Source organism: Chroicocephalus ridibundus, chromosome 11 (genome assembly GCF_963924245.1).
Source record: "Chroicocephalus ridibundus chromosome 11, bChrRid1.1, whole genome shotgun sequence".
Taxonomy (NCBI): Eukaryota; Metazoa; Chordata; class Aves; order Charadriiformes; family Laridae; genus Chroicocephalus; species Chroicocephalus ridibundus.
Window position 1 is genome coordinate 2,838,541 of NC_086294.1, and position 23,641 is coordinate 2,862,181.

Sequence of the window (23,641 nt, forward strand, 5' to 3'; positions counted from 1 at the left end):
CACAGACCCTACAAAACATGAATATAGAAATATCCCTATTGGGTTGGAGTAGTTCTTCTAGCACCGGTGTTTATATTCATCTGGCATAATTTTACAGGTTTCCATTATGGAGCATCTACACCCTCTTCAGTCAAGCTCTTTCACTACTGTATCATTTTGAGAAGTTTGTTGCGTCTATCTTGAATCTCTTCTTCAAAATTGCCCCGCTATTTCTTCCCTTCTGTAGAGAGGATGAAAAGTTATTTCTATTTCTTTGCAGGGACCTGTAACGTACTTAAATACTTGAATCTCCGTTCCGCCTTCCCCCGTCGTTTGAGTTCGTTCTGATGCATTGCGTGGTCTAGATCACCAACAATTTTCTGGCTTGCTGTTGAACTTTCTCCAAGTGACCCAGGCTTATTTTTTTGAAGGGCAGTGCCACAATCTTGGCATAGTACTGCTCCTCAACCCTTACCAGCACTTAGAGCAGTTGAAGTATGACATGCCACGCCTTGCAGCCAGGTTTCTGCATCCCACAGTTCTGTTTCTTTACAGCGCTGCGACATTGTTCGCTCATTTTCAGCTCTCACGGTGTTGTAATAGCTGGTTTTTTCTGAAGAACTTGTTCATTTTAACTTCAGTCCCCACAGCTTTTGTATAATGGAAAATAATGAATAGCTATTCCCTCTTCTTCTGGCTAATACTTGTGATTCGGTCGCCCTTTAGTGTGTCCTCTCTGAGTCATTTCTTTTGCAGGCTGCAGAGCGCTAGTTTAGTTTGTCTCTCCATGTAGTTAAGCTGTTCCGTTTTGCTTGTCAGCCTTCTCTCTATTTTTCTAATTCTTCTTTGACCATTTTAAGATGCTTGGACTAAAAGTGGATTCAGGATGGAGGTGTGCCAGGGATCTGACATAATGAGATCCTCTGCTTTGTTCTGTTTTCCCGTCCAATAATTCCTGATGTTGTCTGCCCTTTTGCATGCCACTGAGCAGTGACTTGATGGCTTCAGGGAACTATCACAGTGACTCACAAATTTCTTTCTAGAGACACTATTTTGCATTTGTCAACACTAAGTTTCCTCCGTGATTGTGTTGCCCACTCTTGATCTTGTGAGGTCTTCTCCAATTAATTCTTTACAGTAAGTTTGATCACGCCGAATGATATTACAATACTTGCAAACTTTGCCACTTCAGTTTTCACCCACTTTTAAGAATGCAGACACTGTCAGATCACTGGTGGGACTAGACCTGACTAGCCACAGCAGCTCAGACATCACGATACAGTATTTCATTCCAAATCAGCTAAAGATCTCTCATAAGCTGCATCATTGACTCCTTTCTTCCAGCCTGATGTCAGAGGCGTATGCTGCACAGTATAACAATGAATTATCTCATGAAATAGACGATTTTCATTTACTGAACGCCTAGTGAGCCCTTAACAACAGAAAAATCTAGCAGGTAGCTGCAGGTCCAAGGGGTACACCTCAGTAGATTGGTGTTTTGCGTGTTTTAATCGCAGCCATGACTGTTCTCGGAACCCAATCATCTTTCCCCATCTCTGCTTCCTGATGAATGCTGGCTGTGGAAATGCCCCAGCCTCATCCTTGGCGGCAGGCTTGTGCCTCGGCTCCCTGGGATGGAACCTCACGCGTTCTGCTGGGAGAAGGGCTCTGTGAGTACGTTCTTTTCCCGTTATGCTGGAGTATGAATTTAGGTTTACTGGACATGGGTGAAGCAAGGATGGCACCATTTAGCTACGACTCCAAAAAAGGGAAAAGAGGCACAATAAGTTGTGGGTTCAGTGTTTCTCTCAGGTTGTTGCTCTGTGCTAGAGCCAAGGGGGGAACTCAGACGAGTGTTCTTCCAAATACAACAACGCTTCAGAGAACTGTTTTACTTTGGTTACCACTTTTTATCCTCCCTTATTTTCTGCATGCAACCACGGAATATAAAGACCGCATTAAAAAGTGTTGTCGGAGAACCGAGTTTGACCTTCAGATTTCAAAGAATATCGCAGTCACTTATGCCATGCTAATTTGGGGATCTCTTCTCCTCGCGGTCTTGTCTTTGAGGCGTTCATCATATAAGAGATGGCTAGTGGAATACTTCATACTTCTTTAACCCTGTCTCTTGTCACATCTGAAGTGCCAATCCTTCAACATGTTTATCTCTTCTCTAAAGAAGTTTATTGCTGTCATAAACCGAGACTTGCAACATTTTGCAAAGCACCCACTCATTGAGTTCTTCGCTTTCCTCTACCAGCTCCATCCCAGACAGCAACGCTTGCAATATGTTCTGTTCTCATGGCTTTATTAAAACTTGCTACTTACTTCCTTTTTTTTTTTTTTCCTTTTTTTCCTCTTATTTTCTTTTTTTGCAAAGCCTTGTTTAGATTCTGTTTCTGGCAGTCATCCTCTTCAAGTTATGTTGCTGGCTTTTTTGCTGGAAAAGGCCTGGGTGACCACTAGCCCCTGCTGTCTTTTCAATGTCTTCAGGACCATCATCTTGCTTCCTTGCTATGTGTGACGCTCTTTGTCTCCTATTGGATCTCAAAGATGAAGTCCACAGCCGACATGGAAACGTATCACAGGTTTGGATTTGGCTTCACAGACCCATCTGCAGTGACATCCTCTGCTTTCTAGTTCGTGCCCAGCAGGTAGTTATGTCTGAGTAGTTCAGGTGCTTTTTCTCTGGCACTTAACTTGCTTGATTTCATTTCTGTCGCTTGAGGTTTCTTCTGGAATATAATTAGGTGGGGCTGAGCAAGATAGCGGTGCACTGTGGTGTTGAAGGCCTGATGCTGCCAAGGGGAATCTTCCAACCTTTGGCAGCAAATACCTCTCTGGCATTTGTTATATTTTCACAAGACGTGTGCGTTAGGGCAGTCCACAGGGCGTGCTCAGGGTTTGGGTGTGATCAGGATGTGGGTGCAGTCAAGGCTGCCCGAGTCCTCTTAGCTCTGACCCCTGAGACAATCGGGATGTTCTCCAGAGACAGCCAATTCTTTGTTCCCATGACACAGACCTGGATGTCCAAGGGAAATCAGTGAATTTAATTGCGAAACGATAGGAAAGAGCAGAGTCAGGGATAGCTAGTAAGAAATTCTGCTTCGGTGTGCTCGGAGAAGGGACTCAATTACTGAAGATGTGGTCTGAGAGATGGAGGAGTAAACTTTAAAGAAGGTGACCAAAGATAGAGCAGTAAACTTTAAAGAAGGTGTTAAAGACTCTCTGTTCTCCTTTCATGTGCTGTCGTCACTTCTCCGTCGTGCGGGGCTGATTGCCGTGCTTTCTCCTGTGGCTAGGATGCCCAAAGCAGGTATCATGTGGGCGTTTGCTATGAGAAGGGCCTTGGAGTGCAGCAGAACCTGGCAGAAGCGATGAAGCACTACCGACAGTCAGCTGCTGCGGGGAACAGGAACGCCCGGGAGAGACTGCGAGTGTTAGAAGAGGAGGTGAAAGGTACCGCGGGCAGCGGGGGAAGAGGGTGTGCGGGACTGCGTCGTGTAGTGACCCCGTGAAAGCCAGGCCCATATTGCCAGAAGAAGGGTAGCGCAGGGCCATGGCAAAAAGGAGTCCTTTTTACTGAAGGGAAGGGAACGCTTTTACTTTTCAGTTCTTTCTACTTCTTACCAGCTATTTCCAGTTGAGCTGAAGTGGAGAAGCCATTCCCATAGTACGACGTGTCATTAATATCATGTTTTAATGGACTTTCAGATGTGCAAACAAAGCATCCCTTCCCTTCCGGAATAAGAGCCTCTTCCTCTAGCCCCTGTTTCTGGACTATTGAGCGTGTGCCTGCGGGACTCCACGCCACCCAGCCAAGACAATCTGCCCCCGCCCTGCCCCACTCTTGGAGCGCAGATGGACTCCACATGATGATGCTCGGCGGTGCAGGATGGAGCCGTGCCCTCGGAAACGGGGCAACGTCACTGGAGCTGCAGTGCTTGGAGCCCCACCACTGCTGTTTCTAGAGCAGTCGGTAAGTGACACACGCAGGCAGAAGGGAAGGCAGCCCTCCTTAGGCTGTGTGGAGCTGGAAGCAGGCTAGCAGTGAGCGCAGAGAGAAAGCTTTCTGTTGATGGAACAGGAGCCATTTTTAAATACCAGGGCTTTGAGAATAAACCTTGTGATATCTCTTACGCCACCACGTCGTCTGGCCCTCTGCCTTCCAATACAAGGACGTTTTTAGGCTCCTGCATTTCTGCATAGAGCTACATACAGACTCCCACCACGCCACCCACGGTGCTGTGATTTGGGGCTATAATCCCAGTAGCCCTCCACATCTTGCACATGGTCCCCCAGTGAATTTTGCAAGCCACCGTATGGTGATGCTGGCAGCTGACTCTGCGATGGGCCTGGCCTGCGCCCTGTGGGGCGATTTGATCTCACTTCAAGGCTAGCGGTGCCCACAGTGGCTCTGCCACCAGCACAATCTGGGCTTGTCTCTACATTGCCATCGTGGCAGTTTAATCTGCTTTCAAACCTGTGCAAGCAGGAGAGTGAATTCTCGTTATTGGGACACAGGTTTTTGTGGGATATGGCTTATGGATCCAGCTGGACTGGTGACGCTAACGGCTGTCCTCAGCCATCCTGCACCATTGTCAGCGTCCTTTGTCCCCAGTTATTATTCCTCCAGCTCTGGCAGTGAGCTGCTCCCGTGGGAACACCCCTGTGAGGCACAATGAGCAAGGTTTGCTTCAAAATTTATATTGTACGTGTTTGCTAAGCACGCGAGCTCATTTTCACTGAAGTGGATAAGGAATGCTCCCAGCGGGCAGTAACCACCGTCAGGCAGACAGCCGCAAGCAGCTGGTACAGTAATTTCTTCCACTGGGGCAGCTGAATCCGGAAAAAGACATTTGTCCACACCAGTTTAAACTGGTTCAAGGGCATCTGTACAAACTGTCCAGCTTCCTGTAGCCGTGGTGCTCTGGTGCTTTGTGTAGATCAGGCTCTAAAAAACAAAAGCCAACGGCCCCATCCTGAACTTGCTGTGGGCTCCATTCAGCCAGGGAGGGGCACAGCCAGCGCTCAACACGTCCGATTGTTCTTCTAGTCTGGTCTCTCCTTCTGCTCTCAGACCAAATTTTCTTAGCCCGTTTCCTTTATCAAGCAGGATACAATTAGCAGGAAATTCCTCGGGTGGATTTCCTATTCTGTGATAATCCGCAGCGTGCTTACGCATTGGTCAGGACAGGACGGGGGTAAGGGCTGGGGGGGGTTGAAAGGAGTTTGCAGAATCAGGAAATTGAACCGAGAGAGGAATTTGTCTCCTTTTTAGTCTTCTTATTATAATGTATTTTTGTGTAAAGTTTTGTCCTTTGACAGGCACATCAAAGTAACTTTCCAGAGCAAGACGTGAGGTTGTGCCGCGTGTTTGTCCTCTGTGTGTGTTCTCAAGATGCAGAGGAATCCCGTAGGGCTGCATCTCCTCGCAGTCACAGATATGCCTCCCTCGTGGTTTGCACAGCTGCATCTCAGTTAGAATTTGGCTCACTGTCATTGTTTTGGTGCAAGAGGCGGTTTTGTTTGTGAAACAAAACAGCAGGGCATTTCTATTAGCAGAACGGCAGTGTAAGCAGGCTGGGGCAAACCCATCAGCGTAGTTTATTGTCAGCGATGGGGTCATCTGCAAAGCACTTCAGAAACTCCAAATGCAACAGTGGGTATTTTGAATATTAAAGAGTCTGCCTGGGGAAATCTTACTCTCTTGCTTTTGCCCTTTGGTCCCAAGAGCAACAGGAAGGGATAACTTTCTCATTTACTCTGCTTGAAATTATCTGTATGATTGTCTGCTGCTGGGGCTTGTGTGTGCACGCACTAAAAGCAGGGCACTGACACCTCTAGGTGCATGGAAAAGGAACACAGGTAAGACACCCTTGAGATGCTCCAGGATCATGGCTGCCGGGTGGTGCTGCCTGTCCTTTTTTAACTCAACAGTAAAGAGGAAATTAAAAAAGATCACCCAGAGACACCTGGCGTGACAGCAAGTTAGCTTTGGAGAAACCTGCGTTGTGAACTGCGGTGTCTGTGGAGAAGTCAGCGCAGTATTTTTAAGGTAAAGATGGTGAAGGAATGAAAGCCGTGTGTATAAAGCGCTGCTGGCCTTGCGCTGTGCCGGAGGGGAGGCTGGTAGTCGCTTCTCAGCCTCGCTTATGTAGTCACAAGCAAGGATGTTGTGCGTTGCTGGCAGCAGAGGTGGTGGCTGACCCTCACTCCCATAGCGTGGTTGCCCACCCGCCCACACGGCCGCTTTGCCAGCGTGCCCCACATTTCTTCTGGTGTCTTCTGTCGTAGTTGCAAGGCGCAAACTATGGTACAGAAGAGAGCCCTGTGTGTACACCATCCAGAAGCACTTACCTGCCGTGCGTGCACCGCTGCGTAAGCCTACAACTGCGCTCCGGGTGGTTACGCCACTGTTGTCTTTCCATTCTCTGCGAGCGCAAATCCCCACGGTTACACCACCTTCCTTTGTTACCAATATCCGTATCTTAGCTTTCCTACACGTGCTATTACCCTAAAACTGTCTTACAGCTCACATACACGCAGATCAAAGTGAAAACCCCTAGTATGGGTGAAGCTCATGACTGAATATTTCAGAACAGTGTTTTCGCGCTTCCCTTTTCCCAGGTTACCTTTGGCAGACTCCAGCCATCTGTTGTCTGCTTCTGGGCAAGGACTACGCTCCAAAATCCAATGGCCTCAAAAGAGAGCCTGGAGAAGGAAATTGTGGGCACCTAGTGCAGCCATAGCAGGGATGCCAGAGCAGAAGCGCTGGTTTTGGGGCGTTTTACAAAATGCCAAGTTCGCAGTGGTAGAACCACAAAAGCTGAAAGGATCGGCGGGAGACAAGAGGCAGATATCCCTTTCTGAGTTGCCTTTTCAGGCTCTCTGCAGACAGATCATCATGTCACCTGTAGTGCACCTTGTTCCCGAGACGGTAGTGTTAGAAAAAAAATCAATTTTATTTAAATAAGGACTGAGATCCTGGAGCCCGACTCTGCAGCATGTTGCAGAGTCCATGACTGTAATATTTTATCATCCGTGGTGCACAGTCTACAATCACGTGGGTGTAGCTCGACTGTGTTGTGCTTGTGGTTAATTTAACAACATCCCCCCCCCACCCCGATCGGTCTGCCCTGGGAGGAAAGGACCCTCCTGCTGTTGTGCGACTGGAGTGCGACGGTAAGGTGAAGGATGAGGGTGGGAGAGGAGGAAAGCTGGGAAGGCAAGAACAGGCAGGTAGAAGGGAACTAAACAAGGTGACATCAGTCGTGGAGAAGTTTGATGGGGCGAAGCAAAGGAAGAAAAATGCCTGTCGTGATCAGTCTAGGTGTGGATGATACAATGACCCTGTTAAAGCACACGTGTGCACCCCGAAAGCGGAAAGAAGCTCTGTCTGACTCTTCTCTCCTTATCACAGCCACCAAGCTGCCTACAGAACAGGAGCACCGTCTTCCAGTCCAAGGCTCTTCCCACGCGCCGACAGCTGCCGCAGAAGCCCCGAGCCTGTTTCGTTGTGGACTTGGACCTTCTGGGACAAAATCATTTCAAAGAGGGTGCTCATTTCTGAAAGGAAAGTGCTGGCCAGTCTCGTCCCAGCGGCGTTCGAGTCAGACCCAGCACCTTTGCCGAAGGTTTCAAAGGTCCTTGGTTTCTCCTGCCTCGCAGCTTCCTCATCCTGAGGTGAATGCGGAGAGTCGGGGGAGAAGACGTTGTCCTTGTAACTACTGGTGAGCGGCAAGGAGAGCCGAGCCACCCAGGCCGGGTCAGCAGCCGTCAGCCTCTTGAGGGCCAGCTCTGCAGGGAGCGAAAACAAGAACTGTTGGTGAGACGTGGAGTGGACGAGAGGGGAAAAAAAAAAAAAGAAAAAAAAAAGCACAAAAGAAAGACAAAAAAAATACTGAGAGATGAGGAGACTTCCTGAAATCAACTGTGAGAGGACTGATTGTAACAAACAAACTAGAACCGGCTTAAAGCTACTGGAGGTTTTGTGTTGGGTTGTTGGGTTTTGGTTTTTTTTAATATAATAACCATTACGATCGCTTTGCTTTCTCATTTATTGCAGCCTCAAGTGGCGCTTCACTAAATTGTGAGCAAAGCCGGGGCAAGCGAGGGTTTAGGACTGACTAAAGGGGAGATGACAATGGAAAGCTTTCGAGGGGGAAGTATCGGACAGAAAGAAGGTCACTAGTGGACTTCCCTTAAGGGTCACTCTCAGGTGGGAATTTGCTGCTAAGCCAGCATATTGAGTCCGCGAAGAAACGGGTTATTACAAAAGCAATAATAACAGAAGCGGAATTAAATTCTGGATTATAAAATGCACAGCTGGATGGTAGAAGACTAGTAACAAAAAAAATTGAGCTGTAAAGTTCATCAATTAGAGAAACAGATGAGGAGCAGCGGGAGCCTGGTGTGGGTGGTGGCTGCGGGCTCGTTAATGTACCAGTAATGCGATTCTGCCCCGAAACGGGCAAATGAAATCAGACAATGTGCTGGTCAAGCTATTCCCTGTTGGCGCGAAGACATAGCCGTGGCATTGTCACTAGGTCTGGCGAGACCTGGTTGGGAGCGTTACGTACAAATCTGATGATCCCTCTGTAGGGAAGAGGATCTGAAAAGACAGAAGTGCAGAGGGAACTACTGAGGTGGGAACAGGAGCGGGTCCAGGCTTAGATGACGGACGCCCCAAGAGGTAGGGATTGCTTAGCCTAAGGAAGCAAGCGCTCACTGGGGATCCGGCTGCAACCTGTCATTATTTTGATGGGATAAGCACCGACAAAGGAAATCTTTATGCTTAAAATAGCGTTGGCAAAAGAAGAAGTGATTATAACTGTCCATGAATAGACATAAACTGGAAATGAAAGGAAGGACCCCATAGCAGGGTGAGCCTGGAATAGCTTCCTCATCAGACGGCAGGAAAGGAAACGGGGGTTCTTGTTTTTTAAAGTAGAGCTTTGCAGTTGGTAAACAAGGCTCCGTGATGGGATGCACAGACGCCGCCGTCCAGCCCCGCGTCGCTGCGTTTCCACAGCGTAACCCGGAACCACCGGGAGGTTGGAGGCGACCGCCGGCTCGTGAAACGCCGTTGAGTCGGAGGGCAGCAAAACATATCGCTGGCGTCTGGTAACAAAACACCAAAAACCCCGGCAGTCCCAACCAGATAGCAAGAGCTGGTGTTATTATAATGATTTTGTGGCTCTGACTTATAAAGTGCCCTCCCAGAGGAGGGTCCCCGTACTCATGCACTTAATGCTGCTGCCAGAAGGTAATCGATACCCTGCCACCGCCTGGGACACGTGGTCCTCAGTCACTGGCAGGGGCCCTCAATCACTGAGACAAGTCTCCTTCCTCAGCCAGCTAAGTAATTAGTCCTTTTTCTCTAAAAAACAACTCTGTCCTGGGGTGGGATGGGGGTGAGGGTTGGGATTCAAACCTAGTGGGGAGAAAAGGGCAAGTACATCGCTTCGATTTTGTTGCAGCTGAAGCCCCAAAATTCTCTTGTGTTGCTTAACTTCCAGGATTTCTTTCTGCAATCGCAGTATTTTCTTTCCGTCGCGGTGACTGTTCTTTATGAGATCTCCCAAGCGTGCTGAAATCCCACATTTTTGCTCTAAAACATTCACAGTTGTCTGCTCCTCGGGCTGCGAGAAGCATTCCCTGAATATTTTGACGCTTCGGCTCTGGAGCAGAGCACAGCAGCAGTCCGCTCGCTGCGGGGAGAACCGAGACGCTGTAGGCTGATGGTCCTGTGACCATGAAACCTTGTAATTAGGTATGTTTAATTTGACCGATAACTCTTTACTGCCTTATTTTAATGGTGTTTGGCCTTGGTGGGTTGTTTTTTTTTTTATTATTTTTATAATGAATAAAGTTATACCTCTCATCTGCTGCTGCGAACGCTCTTGTTTCGCTGGTGGGGGAATAGGTGTTAATAGACGGTGCTGAGCGCGGAGAGTTCAGCCCCTGGCTTGATGCTTAGAGCATAAACAACCCCGATTGTGGCTGGGACAGATTTTCCTGCTGTTTCCCCCCACACACACACACACACACACACCCCCCGCTGCGAACAGCACAAAGAGCCAGACGGCCTCAGCCAGCTGTTACGATACTCCTGAGCCCAAGCAATGCTTCCTTCCTCCCTCTCTCCGGATGCAAGTCCGCTTCTCTGTTTGTGTTTGGGAGAGGAGGAAGGAGCCCGGCAGCTCCGTCGTCTGCGCTCCGTTGCCTCTTTGGGAAGGTCTGGGCTCACGGTTAAGGTTGTTTTTTCACCACTGAGGCAGGGCAGCCTCTTTTGTCATGGCCAGCACTGCTGCGTGGGCCGGAAGCCGCACTGACATGGCCTCAGCACGCGCCACTGGCGTTTGCTGTGAAATTCCACTAATTTGGTAAAAGGGTGGGTTGGTTTTTTTCCTATCAAATCCACGACGTATGGGAGGCGGCCCTTCACGGATATGGCTGGCCATAACACAGATTTTCTAGCAGGCTACCTGTCGGGGCATGACTGCATCCAGACAGATCTAGTGAGCAGGTCCACCAGTCCCTTTACTGGGACCAGTGCATGTCAGTGCACGCATGGGATGGAGCTGGGCAGCCTCTTTGCTCCCTGCTCTTGGCTGCAGGACCTTTAAATCTGAGGGAACTTCCAGCTCTTGTTTCACCCAACCTTTCTTTCACTTGCTCCTGACTAGAATAAAAGGGCAGGAAGGCAAACGGAGAGAAGCAGCGTGGTTCTCCGTCTGAGCAAGAGGACAGAAAACGCCCAGCTCTGGAATGAAAACCACCGCAGCCGCAAACCTCAATGAGTTCCTCTTGCTGCGGAGGAGCGCGGAGGCTCCACAATGAAATTTCTGCTACAGGACGTGAGTCAGCCCAACTCTTTCAAATTGAAATGCCAGTAGAAGAGATTTTGTAGAACAAATCAATAAAAGGAACATGTAGAAAATGTCAGGCCCAGATGGTATTCACCCCGGAGTGCTAGAGGAACTCAGATATGAAATTGCTTGGTTTATTAACTGCTGTTCGTTAACTACTGCTTCAAATGAATACGGTATCAGAGGAAGGGAAGGCAGAAATTGTGACGTAAGTTTTTAAGCGCATGAAGGTGAACCTAGAGCAGGCAGATTGACAGAAACCATCATATGTGAGACTCAGCAGAGGGAGAGCCGGGTACCTGCCACTCGGACAAGAACGGACGTGACATTTGCAAGGTGGGGAATTGCATTTTGCAAATGTGTTGGCGTCTTTGGAAGAGGTGGGTGAAGGGGTCCTGGTTGACCGAGGACACCCAAGCTCTCAGAAGAGCACCAGCCAGGCTCCCAGGGGACCTGAGCTGCCCCTGAATTAGCGGCCAGGTTCTGTTAGGGACTGGTATGTGTTAAAAGCTGGAAAGCGAGGGTAGGAATAAATAATCTTCCCTGCAAAGGGAGGTCATTAGTGGAGTCCCAGCGATAAATGACATGGAGAGGTGGATGTTGGTGTTGACTCCACTAAAACACCCAACAACATAAAAGCGGAGGGGGGAGGGTTGCTGAAGGACCTAATGATACCGAGTGCCATGAGCAAAAAGTGGCCGGTGGATTTCTGTGTCATCCGCTGTTGGATAATTGTCACGGGGATTGTCATGTGTTGATGACTCTCCCATCACGCAGAGGAGGGATTTGGGAGTCACCATGGACAGTTTGGTAACAGAGCTCAGCGTGGAGCTTGGGCAGGACAGGAATGAAGAACAAAGCAGAAGACCTCCTTATACCACCAGCGTAAATGTATCCTAAACACTGCGCACAATTCTGGTCACCACATCTCAGTGAAGATTAAAAACTAAAATTAGTAACAGGTTGGCCACAGGAGATGAGACAGGACTGGTTCAGCCTGGTAGCAAATAGGAGCCTGATGGGGTTCAAAGGGTATATAACATTTTAAGAGGCGTGACTAGGACAACGCTTCACCTTTCTCACTCTGGAGACCATGAAACGAAGGGGCTCAGGTCAGCATGGGACGCGGTTCACGTGGTGCATAGTTAAACTGGACTTCACCCCAACAGAGGTCTACCTCACAAATCAACTCAACAACAGAAGACGCATCCATGGGAGGAAAGATCTACCAAGCGCGATTAAACACATGAAAAAATCCAACATGAAGCTCAGCAAGTCCCTTTGCTGTAAACTGCCTGGTACCAGCAGCGTAGGATGGTCCACACACACTGTCCCAAGTATCTGCCACTGTCAGAGCCACCCTAGGAGACGAGATGTCCCCTGGCTTGCTGCAGACCAGCCAGTTCTCTCTTCTGAATGGGCTCAGTGTGTTACTTGAGGAGATCCCACGGCTGGACCCCCCCCACCAGCCCCAGAGTGCTCCCGGTAGCGAGGCCACCTCACCTGCCTGCGGCTCCAGGAGGGTCTCCAGCTCCTCTCCCACCAGCTGCGGTACGGAAAGCTCAAACCCGCTCTCCGAATCGCGGTCCTCCGCCTCGCTCTCGCCGTGCCCGCTGTCCTTCGTGCTCAGGCAGTCAGCGTCCAGCCCCGCAGCCCTGCGAGGGGGCCAAAACACCCAGGTCACACTTAACTCTCAGCACGACCCTGCCCCAACGATTACTTTGAAGGTGGTTGTCTTTTTCCCAGAGGTGGGATGTGGGCATTGTCTGTTTTTATCCTTCTGTGGGGAGATCCTGCGCAAACAGGGAGCTGCTGGCTCTTCCCCGTGAATTCGGAGGAGCTTCCCTCGTGCAGGACCAGGCGAGAAGCAGCCCAGGCCAGCCCTGCCCCTGCAGCCCCAGGGCGGCTCTCCCTCCCTCTCCGTCCTCACCAGGTGGAGATGGTGATGAGAAAGGTGGAAAGCTGTGTCTGCCCATGGCCTGGGCAGGTCGGGACAGGGAGGACATGACGAAGAAGTGATGAAGCCCTGGCATCCTCAGGAGCGTTCATCCAGAGATGTCAATAGCATAATTTAATGGGAACACCATAAAGTTTGTCTCTGGGAACACCTTCAGCTCAGAGCTGGGATGTCTCAGTCCTTCCCATCCCTGCTAGCAGCATCTCCCTCTTGGCCCAGGGACAGATGCCCTAAACTCATGTCAACAGGCAACAGCACCTCTAAGCAGGTACCCAGAGCCGTGGGAAAACGCACCCTTGTGCTGCTGCTGCCTCCAAAGCTGGGACCCTCTGTGCTCATGAGCACACCTTCCCGTCACGCTTGAACACATCGGTGTTCCCCTAGCAAGGACAGGCAGATGGTTCGTGGCCATGGAGGAGCTCAGGCGAGTATGGAAGGAGCTGCCAAAGGACCTCCAGGAAGGAGGCAAAGAGCAGCCCTAGGAGGTTGCTGGATACCAATGGGGAGCCAGGACCAGAGGAGCACAGCCAGCCCCTGAAGGGAGGACCTACCTCCCCAACTCAGGTCAGCAAAACCGGCGACGAGGTCTTGCCTTGGGTGTCTGCTGCCCTGGTGTCTCCTGCCCTTGGAGGCTCTTGGGCCAGTGGGGCTGAAGCAGAGGCAGCAGAGACGCGGGGCAACGGGGCGTGGGGAAGGGAAGGGCTGAGAGCCAGCCTTACCTGCTGCCATTCTTGGCCGTGTACTTGTTTCCCCTGTGGTTTGTTTTGGGCTGGAACTGGCCCTGGTGCAGCAGGGAGAGCAGCTGGGAGATTTGCTGTAAGGCAGGAAAAGCCTGTTGAGCCCCGGTGGGTCGCCACTCAAGCTGCTTCCTGCCAGGACGTCCCCTCCGAACCCCCCCGGCCTTTTTATAGCGTTTCCTCCTCCTGCAGATGGTTCAGCATCCCCACGCCGGGGGGGGTGGAAACAAGCGGCCGGGCAGCCCACCTGCCCCATCTCTGCCCACCGTTCCCTGCCTGCCCCCTCCCCTGGGGAAGCGAGCACAGGATTGTCCCCTTCTCCCCGTGACAGCCATCCTCCACCCCCAGCTCCCAGAGTGTCCTGGTGGGTGTGGGGAGACCCTGGCCGTGGTGTGGTGGCCGTTCATCCTACCCAACCCCTGCTGCTGGGGCACCTCTGCCCAGGGCTGGGAGAAGAGACCAAGCAAAGACCATCAGGTTGCACGTTCCCACCACCCCAGGGTGTGCAAGGCCCGGGCAAGGAAGGCATTGGGGGGAAGTGAGAGGGGTGCCCACACCTCCAACAACACGCAGAGCATCTCCTACCTGCACCGGGGGTGACTCCATCGCGAACTCCCCCGTGGGGCTCTGCTCCGCCAGTGCCACCAGCGACAGCCGGACCAGGCTCCTGAGGATGTGCTGGTGGGGCTGGGGCTGCCCAGGTCCCCCAGCACCCACGGGCTGGTTGGGTGGCAGTGGGGGCTCTCCCATGGGCCCCTCTGGTGGCTTCACCAAGCTCTTGCAGTGCGGTGGTGCATCCAGGGGGCTCACAGCCTCTTTCGCCGGATTTTTTGGTCTGTGGGGCTGGCGCTGCAGGATGGGCAGGGTGAAGGTCCCCTGCTGCTCGTCTGAGTCCTTTTGGGTCCTCTGATTTCTCAGGGTCCTGTAGAGAGTGGGGGTGAGGTGAAGGGGAGCCTGTGGGCAGCCACCCACCGCGGGGGTAGCTGTGCTGGGCAGGTCCTCCTGGCAGGGACGGGGGGGCTCAGCCTCCCGGGGACGGCCCCGGAGCAGCGGGACAAGGTGGATGTCCGTCTTCTGGATCTGCCTGTGGGGCTTCTTGAGCTGCTGCTGCCTGCGGGCATCCTCTGCCTCCCTGCAGTTGTAGGCCATGCTGTCCTTCTTCTCTTTCTTACGCAAAGACAGGGTTAAAGCCAAAAGGAGAAGGCACCCGCCCAGGAGAGCGGCCAGGCAGATAACGACCACCACGGCCGGGCTCAGCCACCCAGGATCCTGGGCTGAGATTTTGGAGAACGCCCCGTGATGCCGGAAAACTAAGCGGACCCGGGCCAGGGTGTGCAGGGGGATGTCCCCCTCATCGCTCACCTGCACCACCAGCTCCCGCTCGCTGCCGGCGAGGCTGCTGGCGTTGCTGGCGTTGAGGAAGACCTGCCCCAAGAGAGGGTCCAGGATGAAGAGCCCAACATCATCCCCACCCACCAGATCATACCGGAGAGCCCCGTTGATGCCAGAGTCCACATCCCTGGCCGCGATGGTGAAGAGGAAGGGAGTGCTGGCACATGACACGAGTGTTGCATTGGTCACCGCTGCAGTCCCTTGGGTGCTCCCATTCCCAGGCACCACCCAGAAGCACCCCGTCTCCACATTGACCAGGATGGAGAGTGTGGCTGCGCCTCCCACCAGCGCTGGCGTGGTGATGGCAGGTGCGTTGTCGTTCTGGTCCAGCACAGCCAGCCTGATGGAGGCGTTGGACGCCAGCTTGGGGTGACCACCATCCTCCGCGGTCACCAGGAACTCCAGACTCTTCACCTGCTCATAATCAAAAGCTTGGAGGGCAAAAACATCCCCAGTGGTGGGGTCGATTGAGACCAGACCTGAAGCAGAGGAGTCCGAGATGCTGTAGGTGATTTTCCCATTGAAACCCAGGTCAGGGTCGGTGGCACGGACGGTGAGCAAGAAGGCAGGTGCTTTGCTGTTCTCAGCAACAGCAACCTCATAGGTGGCCTTCTCGAAGGAGGGGGCGTTGTCATTGACGTCGCTGATGCAGATAGTGAGATGCTTCAGCACCGCCAAGGAAAGGTCACCCTGGTCCCGCACCACCAACGTCAGGTTGTACTCGGCACGCAGCTCCCTGTCCAGCGTGGCGTTGGTCATCAGCACGTAGCTGTGGCTGTTGGTCCTCTTCAGCCTGAAGTGCTCATACCCTTGACTGAGGGAGCAATGCACTTGCCCGTTGCTCCCCGAATCAGGGTCGCTGGCCGTCACCAGAGCCACGAAACTGTCTTTGGGGAGGGCTTCGGAGAGGACGGGCACCCGTGCGGCCCAGGTGACATGGACATCGGGAGCGTTGTCGTTGACATCCAGGACTTTGACCAGGATCTTGCAGTGTGCTGGGATGGGGTTGGCGCCCAGGTCCCGGGCTTGCACATCCAGCTCGTAGGAGTGGGTTTCCTCATAGTCCAGCGGGTGCTTCAGGATGATGCTGCCCATGCGGGCATCGATGCCAAAAGTGCTCAGCACCTCTGGGGGCGCGTGCTTGCTCAGGCTGTACTCGATCTCCCCATTGGGACCCTGGTCGGGGTCAGTGGCCGTGACTGTCACAAGGAGGGTCCCGGGCAGAGCATCCTCCCAAACCTCAACCGTCAAAGAGCTCTCTGCAAAGACGGGGCTGTTATCGTTGGAGTCAAGGACGATGACTTTAATTAAAGCGGTACCTGATTTTGGTGGCTCCCCATGGTCAGTGGCTGTCAGCACAAGGTCGAAGGAGGAGTGCAGCTCACGGTCCACTTCTTTAACCACAACGAGCTCTGCGTGCCTCGTCCCATCAGAGCTGGAGACGACCTCCAGGGCAAAGTGCTCGCTGGGGGAGAGGGCGTAGGAGCAGCGGGCGTTGGGGCCGGCATCGGCGTCCAGGGCTCGGTCCAGCGGGATCCGCGTCCGCAGGGATGCGCTCTCCGACATCTCTAGCTCCAGCTCGGGCGTGGGGAACCGCGGCGCGTTGTCATTGATGTCCAGCACTTGAACTTCCACATGAATAAGAGCCAGGTTTCGGGCAGCCAACACGTCAAACGAGACCCAGCAGGGATCGCTGTGCCGGCACAGCTGCTCCCTGTCCACCCGCCCGGCCGTGCTGAGCACCCCGTCCCCGCTCCCCACATGCAGTGGGAACCTCCCGGGGGTCTCCATCAGCTGGAAGGCATCCGCTGCTTCGCCGCTCTCGCCACCCTCGACGTGCTCGGCCAGCGTCCCTATCACCGTTCCCGGCGGCACTTCTTCGAACACCCGGTACTGCACCGTGAACGTGGCCACCTCCTGGGCATCGGCAGAGAGGAAGAGGTACCACCACAAGGTGGGGAGATGGAGAGCGGAGCGGCTCAGCAGCAGCATGCTGCTGGCGAAGCCCACCGCCCCGCTGCCCCGGCACGCCACTGCGGGCTTGCCCGCCCGCCGCCGCATCCCCCAATGGTCCTTACGGCGATTGCAAGTCCTCGGCATCCTTTCCCATGCCCAAGTCCCATAGGGGCCAGCCACCAGTTGGAAAGAAGGAGAAATGGCGAGTGAGTCCGGCTGTTGTCCCCCACCCCGCCATCGCCAGGGGACAGCCGGGAGAGCCAGCTGCTCCCCGGGCTGAAACGCTCAGCCCGGAGCAGAGGGGACCGTCACTACCGCAGCTTCAGCCGGGGAGCAGCGTCCGTCCGGCTGGGTCAGGGCCGGGAGGTGGACCAGCCGTGTTTCCTATGGAAACCCCACCTACAGGAAAAGGGAGGACCGGGCTGGTACAATGCCTGGGCGGGGTGGGGGCTCGTGGGGGTGTGGAAGGGCCCTGGGTTTCCAACCTGCAGGGACCACCACCACCGCTGCCTGCTGTCACCTGCAAAACGCGTTTTTACAGACGGCACAATCCCTGCAGACAGTCCCCAACCCATCTGCAAAGCCTCGGGCATTGCTTCAGGAAGACGTCTGCAAGGACCAGCGATGATGGACTCCTGCTCTTGCGTTATCCCAAAGACTTGTTCCCCACGCTGTCCAATTCCTGACTTTCTTCGATTTATTTTCATTTTGTCTAAATCCCTGCTCCTCGCTCTGCCTTTTGCCGTCAGTTTTAAAGGGCATCGCGCCCATGCCACCTTTTCCAACATACGGCTTTTGATTATGTCATTGCATCGCTTTCATCTGGACACACCACGGTGACCTAATGAGTCACTGGGAGAGCTGCCACGTCAAACACGGGCCGGGTGGGCACGCGGGAAGAAAGGAGCCTCTGGCAGATGCGAGCTGTGTCCTGTCCGGCCTCTCCCCGTCCCCTACGTCCGTCTGTCCTGGCCAGCTCCCCCGGCCTTGGCACGTGCTCTATCCCCAACTTGGCTCTGCTTTGGTACCCCCAGGGTCACTCCTCACCCAGCGCTGATTTTGCACCACCAAATCCCTTCTTTGCCTTATTTCAACACCTTATCCGGAGCCCCCACCCTGGCACAGCCGTACCGCCCACCCCCTGGCCAGCCCTGCACGAGCATGAAGGTGTTTCGTGTATCCCTCCTAAGCAGGCTGGGGAGCCCGCTTACCCCAAGCTGGGCTGTAATTCGGGTCTCGAGGTGATTGAGGTGTCCTCAATGGACAGTCACTGCAGAAGTTTCCCTGGCCGTTACAGAGAGCGGAGCATCCTCATGGTGGGGTTTGAGTCCCACCACCCACATCCTCTTTGTCTTGCTCCCCACGTCTACCAGGCAGCTTCCAGCGGCCCTGTGCCTGCCATTAGTGTCCCATGCCCAGCTTGTCCCTCTCCTGCTGCTTTTCCAGCCTTGATACCCCTGTACCCCCCTCCTATTCCCATCCCTCCCTGCTCCCCTCGCAGCTCTGCTTTTCCCAGTTGAGGGTCTCCATCGCCAGCATCCCTGCTCTCATCTTTTTTCTTGATTATCGTAAATTTTAAAGCCACAACGAATGGCAAAAGCAGAACCACCCCCGTGCCGACCAGCCCTTTCACCCCAGGTGGGTCAGTGCCACCACTCCGCACAGCGGGAGGAAGGGACGACGCAGGAGAGCCGGTGCTATTCCTGGGCTCGGCCCCAGCTCCAGGTGACCTTTGCCAAGTCATTTCCCCGCTTTGTGCTCTCGCTTCCTCCTCAGCTGAGCGAAGGCATCCCGCGGGCTCTCCCGGAGGGATGCTCTCCCGCTCGCCGGCTGCCCGCCGAGCTGCGGACGGAGAAGCGGATGTCTCCCAGCCCGGGCCCTGCTTTGGGGCCGGGGGGGTGGTGGGAAGGCTGTTTCCTTCTGGGGGGGGGGGTGTCTCATCCCGCCACCTCCCTTTTTTTATGCCTTCCTTTCTCGGGGATGGAGAGGAACAGAAGAACCGCACTGAAATAACACCAAGGAAAGGAAATAAATCTTATGCCGGAGAACTGCGGGGGGTTCCCCAAAGAGCCCCGCAAGACGAATCCTTCTCCCCATCGCCTCCCGGGCCTTCTGCGGAACAAGCCAACCTCACCAAGTGTCCCACATTTAGCCCAGCGCTGATGCACCAGGAGATATATTCCCCCCGACACCAACACCCCCGTGTGCTGGTCCCCGCTCGGTGCAGCCCCCAGCCCACCAGCCGGAGGGATGAAGCCCCTTTAGGCTGCTGCAGCCCCAAACCCCTCCTTTTTCTCCCCAAAGGCAGGGAGGCAGATGGGATTTGGAGCAGCAGTTTGCTCAGCCGCCGTAGGGACAGGCTGATGTGACAATCCCGGCGCTGGGAGAAGCCACAGTCACCGAGACGAGGGCTGTGACCCCCTCCTAGCACCGTCCCCCACCACCAGCTGGGCTGTGCCCACTCCGGCTGTGCGGATACCGGTGTCAGATGCCCAGGAGAAGTGGAGCTGGAGGAGCCAACGCGTTAATTACTATTGATGCTTCAGGAATGAATCCCTATAGACCAGACCCGTGGCCCCGAGCCATCAGGACATCAGCAGTCCGCAGGGAGGACGGCTGCAGGACGCAGCGAAAGCATTGCTGAGCTGCAGACCCCGCCGGCCGCGTCTCGGTGGAAGACGCAAGGCGATGCTCGCAAAGAAAAGAGAAAAGAAAAACGGGGTGGAGCCGAGACCTGCCAGAAGCAGGCGCAGTGAAATAAGATGGGGTGCTAAAAACCGAACGCGGCTCCTCCCTTTTCCTGCGCACACGCAGGCAGGTTTCCAACGCGTAGGTGCTCCAAGACCTTCACAGACAACGTTGTGCCTATGAACATACAATATCCCCCCCAGCTGCACCTAAAACCTATCATTTAAAGCTCAGAAAGAGCATCAGTTACACTCAATTATTGCGGTAGCGTTCATCAGCTTCTGCCTGATGCCATCAGTGCCCGAAGCAGATGTAAATGCTATTTAGTGGTGCGAAAATCTGGCTCCTCTGAAGCTCAGCTGCTCTCCAGGCTCCGGAGGAAGACACAGGGGACGCCCCAACCTCCCAGGGGCGCAGAGCTGTACTCGAGGCACCACGCGCTCGCCGCGAGCGGCCCAACCACGTTATTTCGAGCTCCGCTGCGCAGCTGGAGGTCTTCAGACTTTGTTTGGACATTTTGGGGTGGCTTGGTGCAAGCCGGGAAGCACGAGCTGTGCTGCGCGTCGCCAGCAGGGTGCATCGGGCAACATAAAAATGAGAAGGGAAGAGAATTTTCTTTCTTCCTTTTTTTTTTTTTTCTTTTTCCCCCCCAAATCTGATAATGAAAAACAACATCCAAAGGAGAAGAGTACAAAATGAGCATGACTAAAGACGTGCCAAGATTTGGCCTCATTAGGGTGCTCAGGGCTCCCCAGACCCTGTGGGCCCGTTCAGGGAGGCAGGATTTGGTCTCATCTCTGCTCTGCAGCTGCTCCGTGCGGTGGGAGATGGTGTCTGGGGGGCAGGACACAGAGGCCGTAGACAGCGGGATGCATCCCATGGTGGGACGCTCTCTTCCAGGCTCGGCTCCGGACCGCAGAGCGCCATCCTCAGCAGGAGGACGGCTGCGAACGTAGACGGAGCAAACAAAAGCATGGCTGCTTCTCACCAGCTGGGGCCCTTACACCAGGGATCACGCTTTTTTTCCCCCTCAACTATCCCAATTCTCAGCCCTTCAAAGACAGGCTTTGCTTCTCTAGAGGCTTCACTCCCTTTTCAGCAGAAAGAAAGTATGTTTTCTCAATCTCTCTCTGTGCATTAGATGGTTTAGGAGCTGGGTGCGGATGGGTGAGGTGACCCAGGAGCTGCCCCATGCTCAGCTCCCTGCCTGGGGGGGCTCTGGGGGCACCTTTCTCAGGAGGAAGGGAATGATTCAGCCTCTCACACCAAACAGCGAGCACACAAATCTGCAGGAGGTGGATGGACCTTCTCTCAGGGGGCTCTGCCTCTCCCTCTGCCCATCTTCTCTGTAAAATCAGAAGCTGACACTGGCTGAAAGTGACCTTCAGGTGCCACCTGGTCCAGCCGCCCACCCCGATCAGGTCCCTTTTGGGCTGGTTGCTCAGGACCTCACCTGACATCACAGTGAAGACTTCGAATCATAGAACTGTTTAGGTTGGAAGGGACCTTTCAGATCATGGAGTCCAACCACCAACCTAACACTGACAAGACCACCACTCACCCATGTCCCTCAGCACCACATCTACATGTCTTTTAAATACCTCCAGGGATGGCGACTCCACCGCTGCCCTGGGCAGCCTGTTCCAATGTTTGATAACCGTTTTGGTGTAGGAATTTTTCCCAATATCCATCCTAAACCTCCCCTGGTGCAACTTGAGGCCGTTACCTCTTGTCCCATCGCCTGTTCCTTGGGAGAAGAGATGGACCCTCCCTGGCTACCCCCTCCTTTCAGGGAGCTGTAGAGAGCGAGAAGGTCTCCCCTCGGCCTCCTTTTCTCCAGGCTGAACACCCCCAGCTCCCTCAGCCGCTCCCCACAGGACTTGTGCTCCAGACCCCTCACCAGCTCCGTTGCCCTTCTCTGGACACGCTCCAGCACCTCAGTGTCTTTTTTGTGGTGAGGGGCCCAAAACCGGACGCAGTATTTGAGGTGGGGCCTCATAGTGCCCAGTACAGGGGGGTGATCCCTCCCCCGCTCCCGGCCGCACCATTCCCGTACGGACCCTCCTCCAGCAGCGCCTTCCCGGCGCCGGGGAGCCCGACACCGGGCGCATCCCTCCGGACGCGAACTCACCGCAAGTGCGCCCTCACCGAGGGCGGAGGGAGGCAGAAGTCGCCATCCCGGCCCGCTGCCCGCCCCCCCTGCAGCCCCCGCCTCCGCCGCAAGAGCCCACTGCTGCCCCGCGCTGGCCCGGCCCGGCGGGCAGAGAGCCACCGAGCCCGCGGGCGAGCAACGAACCGCCGGCCGGGGGGGGGTCTCTGCCCACCCTCGCCCCAAGGCAGAGGTTCCAGCGGGGCTCAGGTGGCTCCCGGCCCCGCAAGGAGGCACCGAGTGATGCTGCAGCCTCTTCCTTCCTCCCTCCATCCCTCCATCCCCCCATCCCTCCATCCCTCCATCCCTCCATCCCCCCATCCCTCCATCCCTCCATCCCTCCATCCCTCCATCCCCCCATCCCCCCATCCCTCCCACCTCAGCCGATGCTCTGGGTGCACCCCTCAGTTTTTGCGCAATTTTAGGCAACGCTGCAACATCACAAAGCAAAGCTTCCCCCATCCCCACCCGCAAAACCCCTGCTAAAACCCTCTGTGTCCGTGCAGGGGTTGCGTAGCTGTCCCCTCTCCCCACCACCCCCCCCAGCAGGTGAGCGCCCTAATTAGCAGGGAAATCAAAGGAGGTGCAGGCAACCCCTAACCGGGGCAGGGTTAAGAGGTGATGCAGCAGCTTTTAAAAAGATCCCTAAGGCACAAATCTGGCTTCCAGAAAGGCGACCGACTGTACAAGTCTCCATCAGCTCCTGCTTGCTGTGCTCCAGGAGCCTCCCCCGTGCAGAGGGTGTGATAAGGAGAGTTATTGTTGCTCCGCGTTCATAAAAAGATTATTGTTAAGGAGGGGAAGAAAGTTATAAGGGAAATAAATTGGAACAAGCTCAGTGTTTGAATAGAGAATAATGACGTTACGATAATTTGCATGCAGAGCCTCCGCCGCTCGAGAACCCTAATGTATTTTATAAAGCCTTGTGCTACAAAGAGCAATCCTATAAGCGGATAGCGGTGGAGTTGGCCAAATATAAAAGAGGAGAATCTGTAAAAATGGCATTTCATTGTGTAGGAGAAAGCGGCGAGAAGCAGAGCTGGGATATAAGCCTTGGTGTCCTCCCGGAGGAGAAAGCTGGCAAAAGGTTGTCGCTTGCTGATAGGATCCGGTTTGTTGTTACGAGTCTAAATTTTTTTCCTGTATTTCAAAATGTTATATCTCAATGTCTGTTTGCAAATGAAATACATGGAAAAAAAAAAAAACCTCTAAAGGCAAGAACTTCGATACTTGATCTTTCCGGAAAAGGTCTTACAGGAGGAAGGGTCGCTACTGGACCGGGCCGGAAGGATCAGAGCATGGGACCAAGGGAGGGGACGCTGGAGCCCCATCGGCACCACCGTTCACTGCCAGTTATATTTGCTTTTAGTTTGACAATCTGAAATACCTGAACGACGGCAAAGCTTTTGGCAACAGTGGGGTTTCCCCAGCTGCTCCTCTGTAGAAGTGATAGATCTAGGCCACAGCACGCTGGGACACAAACCAGACCTTTACGAGTTCCCCAGCAGCTGCAAATCAATGTTTTTTAGTAATAACCACCCATTTTATCTTCCTCTTTATTAATATTTGGAAGTTTTTAATCTTTTCTTTGCAAACACGATGTTTCCCTGCCGCGGTTGGCCTTCGGCGGGTGCTGCCACGAAGGCCCCCGTTTCTCCGACTGAAGACTTCAAATGGGACCAAGCTGCTCCCTGACCCAAAACGACACAACCACAAAAGTTGGGTGACGCCTCCGCTGGTTCACCCAGGACGGGTGTCACCACCTCAGTGCCCAGCCGGTGTCCCCGAGACGCAAAGCAGCCGGCCTGGGTACCACGGTGGGTACCTGGGTACCGGGTGATGGTCCTAAGGGCTTCTCTTAAGCTCCCAGAGCAAGCCCTCATCCTCGGCGTGGGTGACACCTAGGTTA

The 23,641-nt window shown here is 54.0% G+C and overlaps 2 protein-coding genes across 5 annotated transcripts in view; one reads left to right on the forward strand and one right to left on the reverse strand.

The window, feature by feature from the left end:
• DELE1 (DAP3 binding cell death enhancer 1) overlaps window positions 1-9,754 on the forward strand; it is a 22,801-nt gene extending 13,047 nt beyond the window's left edge. For 2 of the 3 annotated variants that reach the window (XM_063348788.1, XM_063348789.1), the window contains exons 10-12: window positions 3,282-3,438; window positions 3,694-3,958; window positions 7,403-9,754. In XM_063348788.1, the coding sequence (XP_063204858.1) occupies window positions 3,282-3,438; window positions 3,694-3,950 (414 nt within the window). In that variant the 3' untranslated portion in view covers window positions 3,951-3,958; window positions 7,403-9,754. Of the gene's footprint in view, window positions 1-2,359; window positions 2,634-3,281; window positions 3,439-3,693; window positions 3,959-7,402 lie in introns of those variants that run through there. The other variant, XR_010072879.1, reaches the window with a different exon arrangement.
• PCDH12 (protocadherin 12) lies at window positions 7,415-17,230 on the reverse strand. Of its 2 annotated transcripts, XM_063348786.1 has the most exons (5): window positions 15,034-17,230; window positions 14,133-14,469; window positions 13,530-13,624; window positions 12,357-12,508; window positions 7,415-7,779 (listed from the first exon to the last, which is right to left on the reverse strand). In XM_063348786.1, exons 1-5 carry the CDS (start codon window positions 17,037-17,039, stop codon window positions 7,415-7,417), a joined length of 2,955 nt encoding a protein of 984 aa, XP_063204856.1. In that variant the 5' UTR covers window positions 17,040-17,230. The 2 variants fall into 2 exon arrangements, with proteins under 2 accessions (XP_063204856.1, XP_063204855.1); XM_063348785.1 differs by having other exon boundaries at window positions 14,133-17,230.
• Between the last annotated feature and the right edge of the window lie 6,411 nt (window positions 17,231-23,641).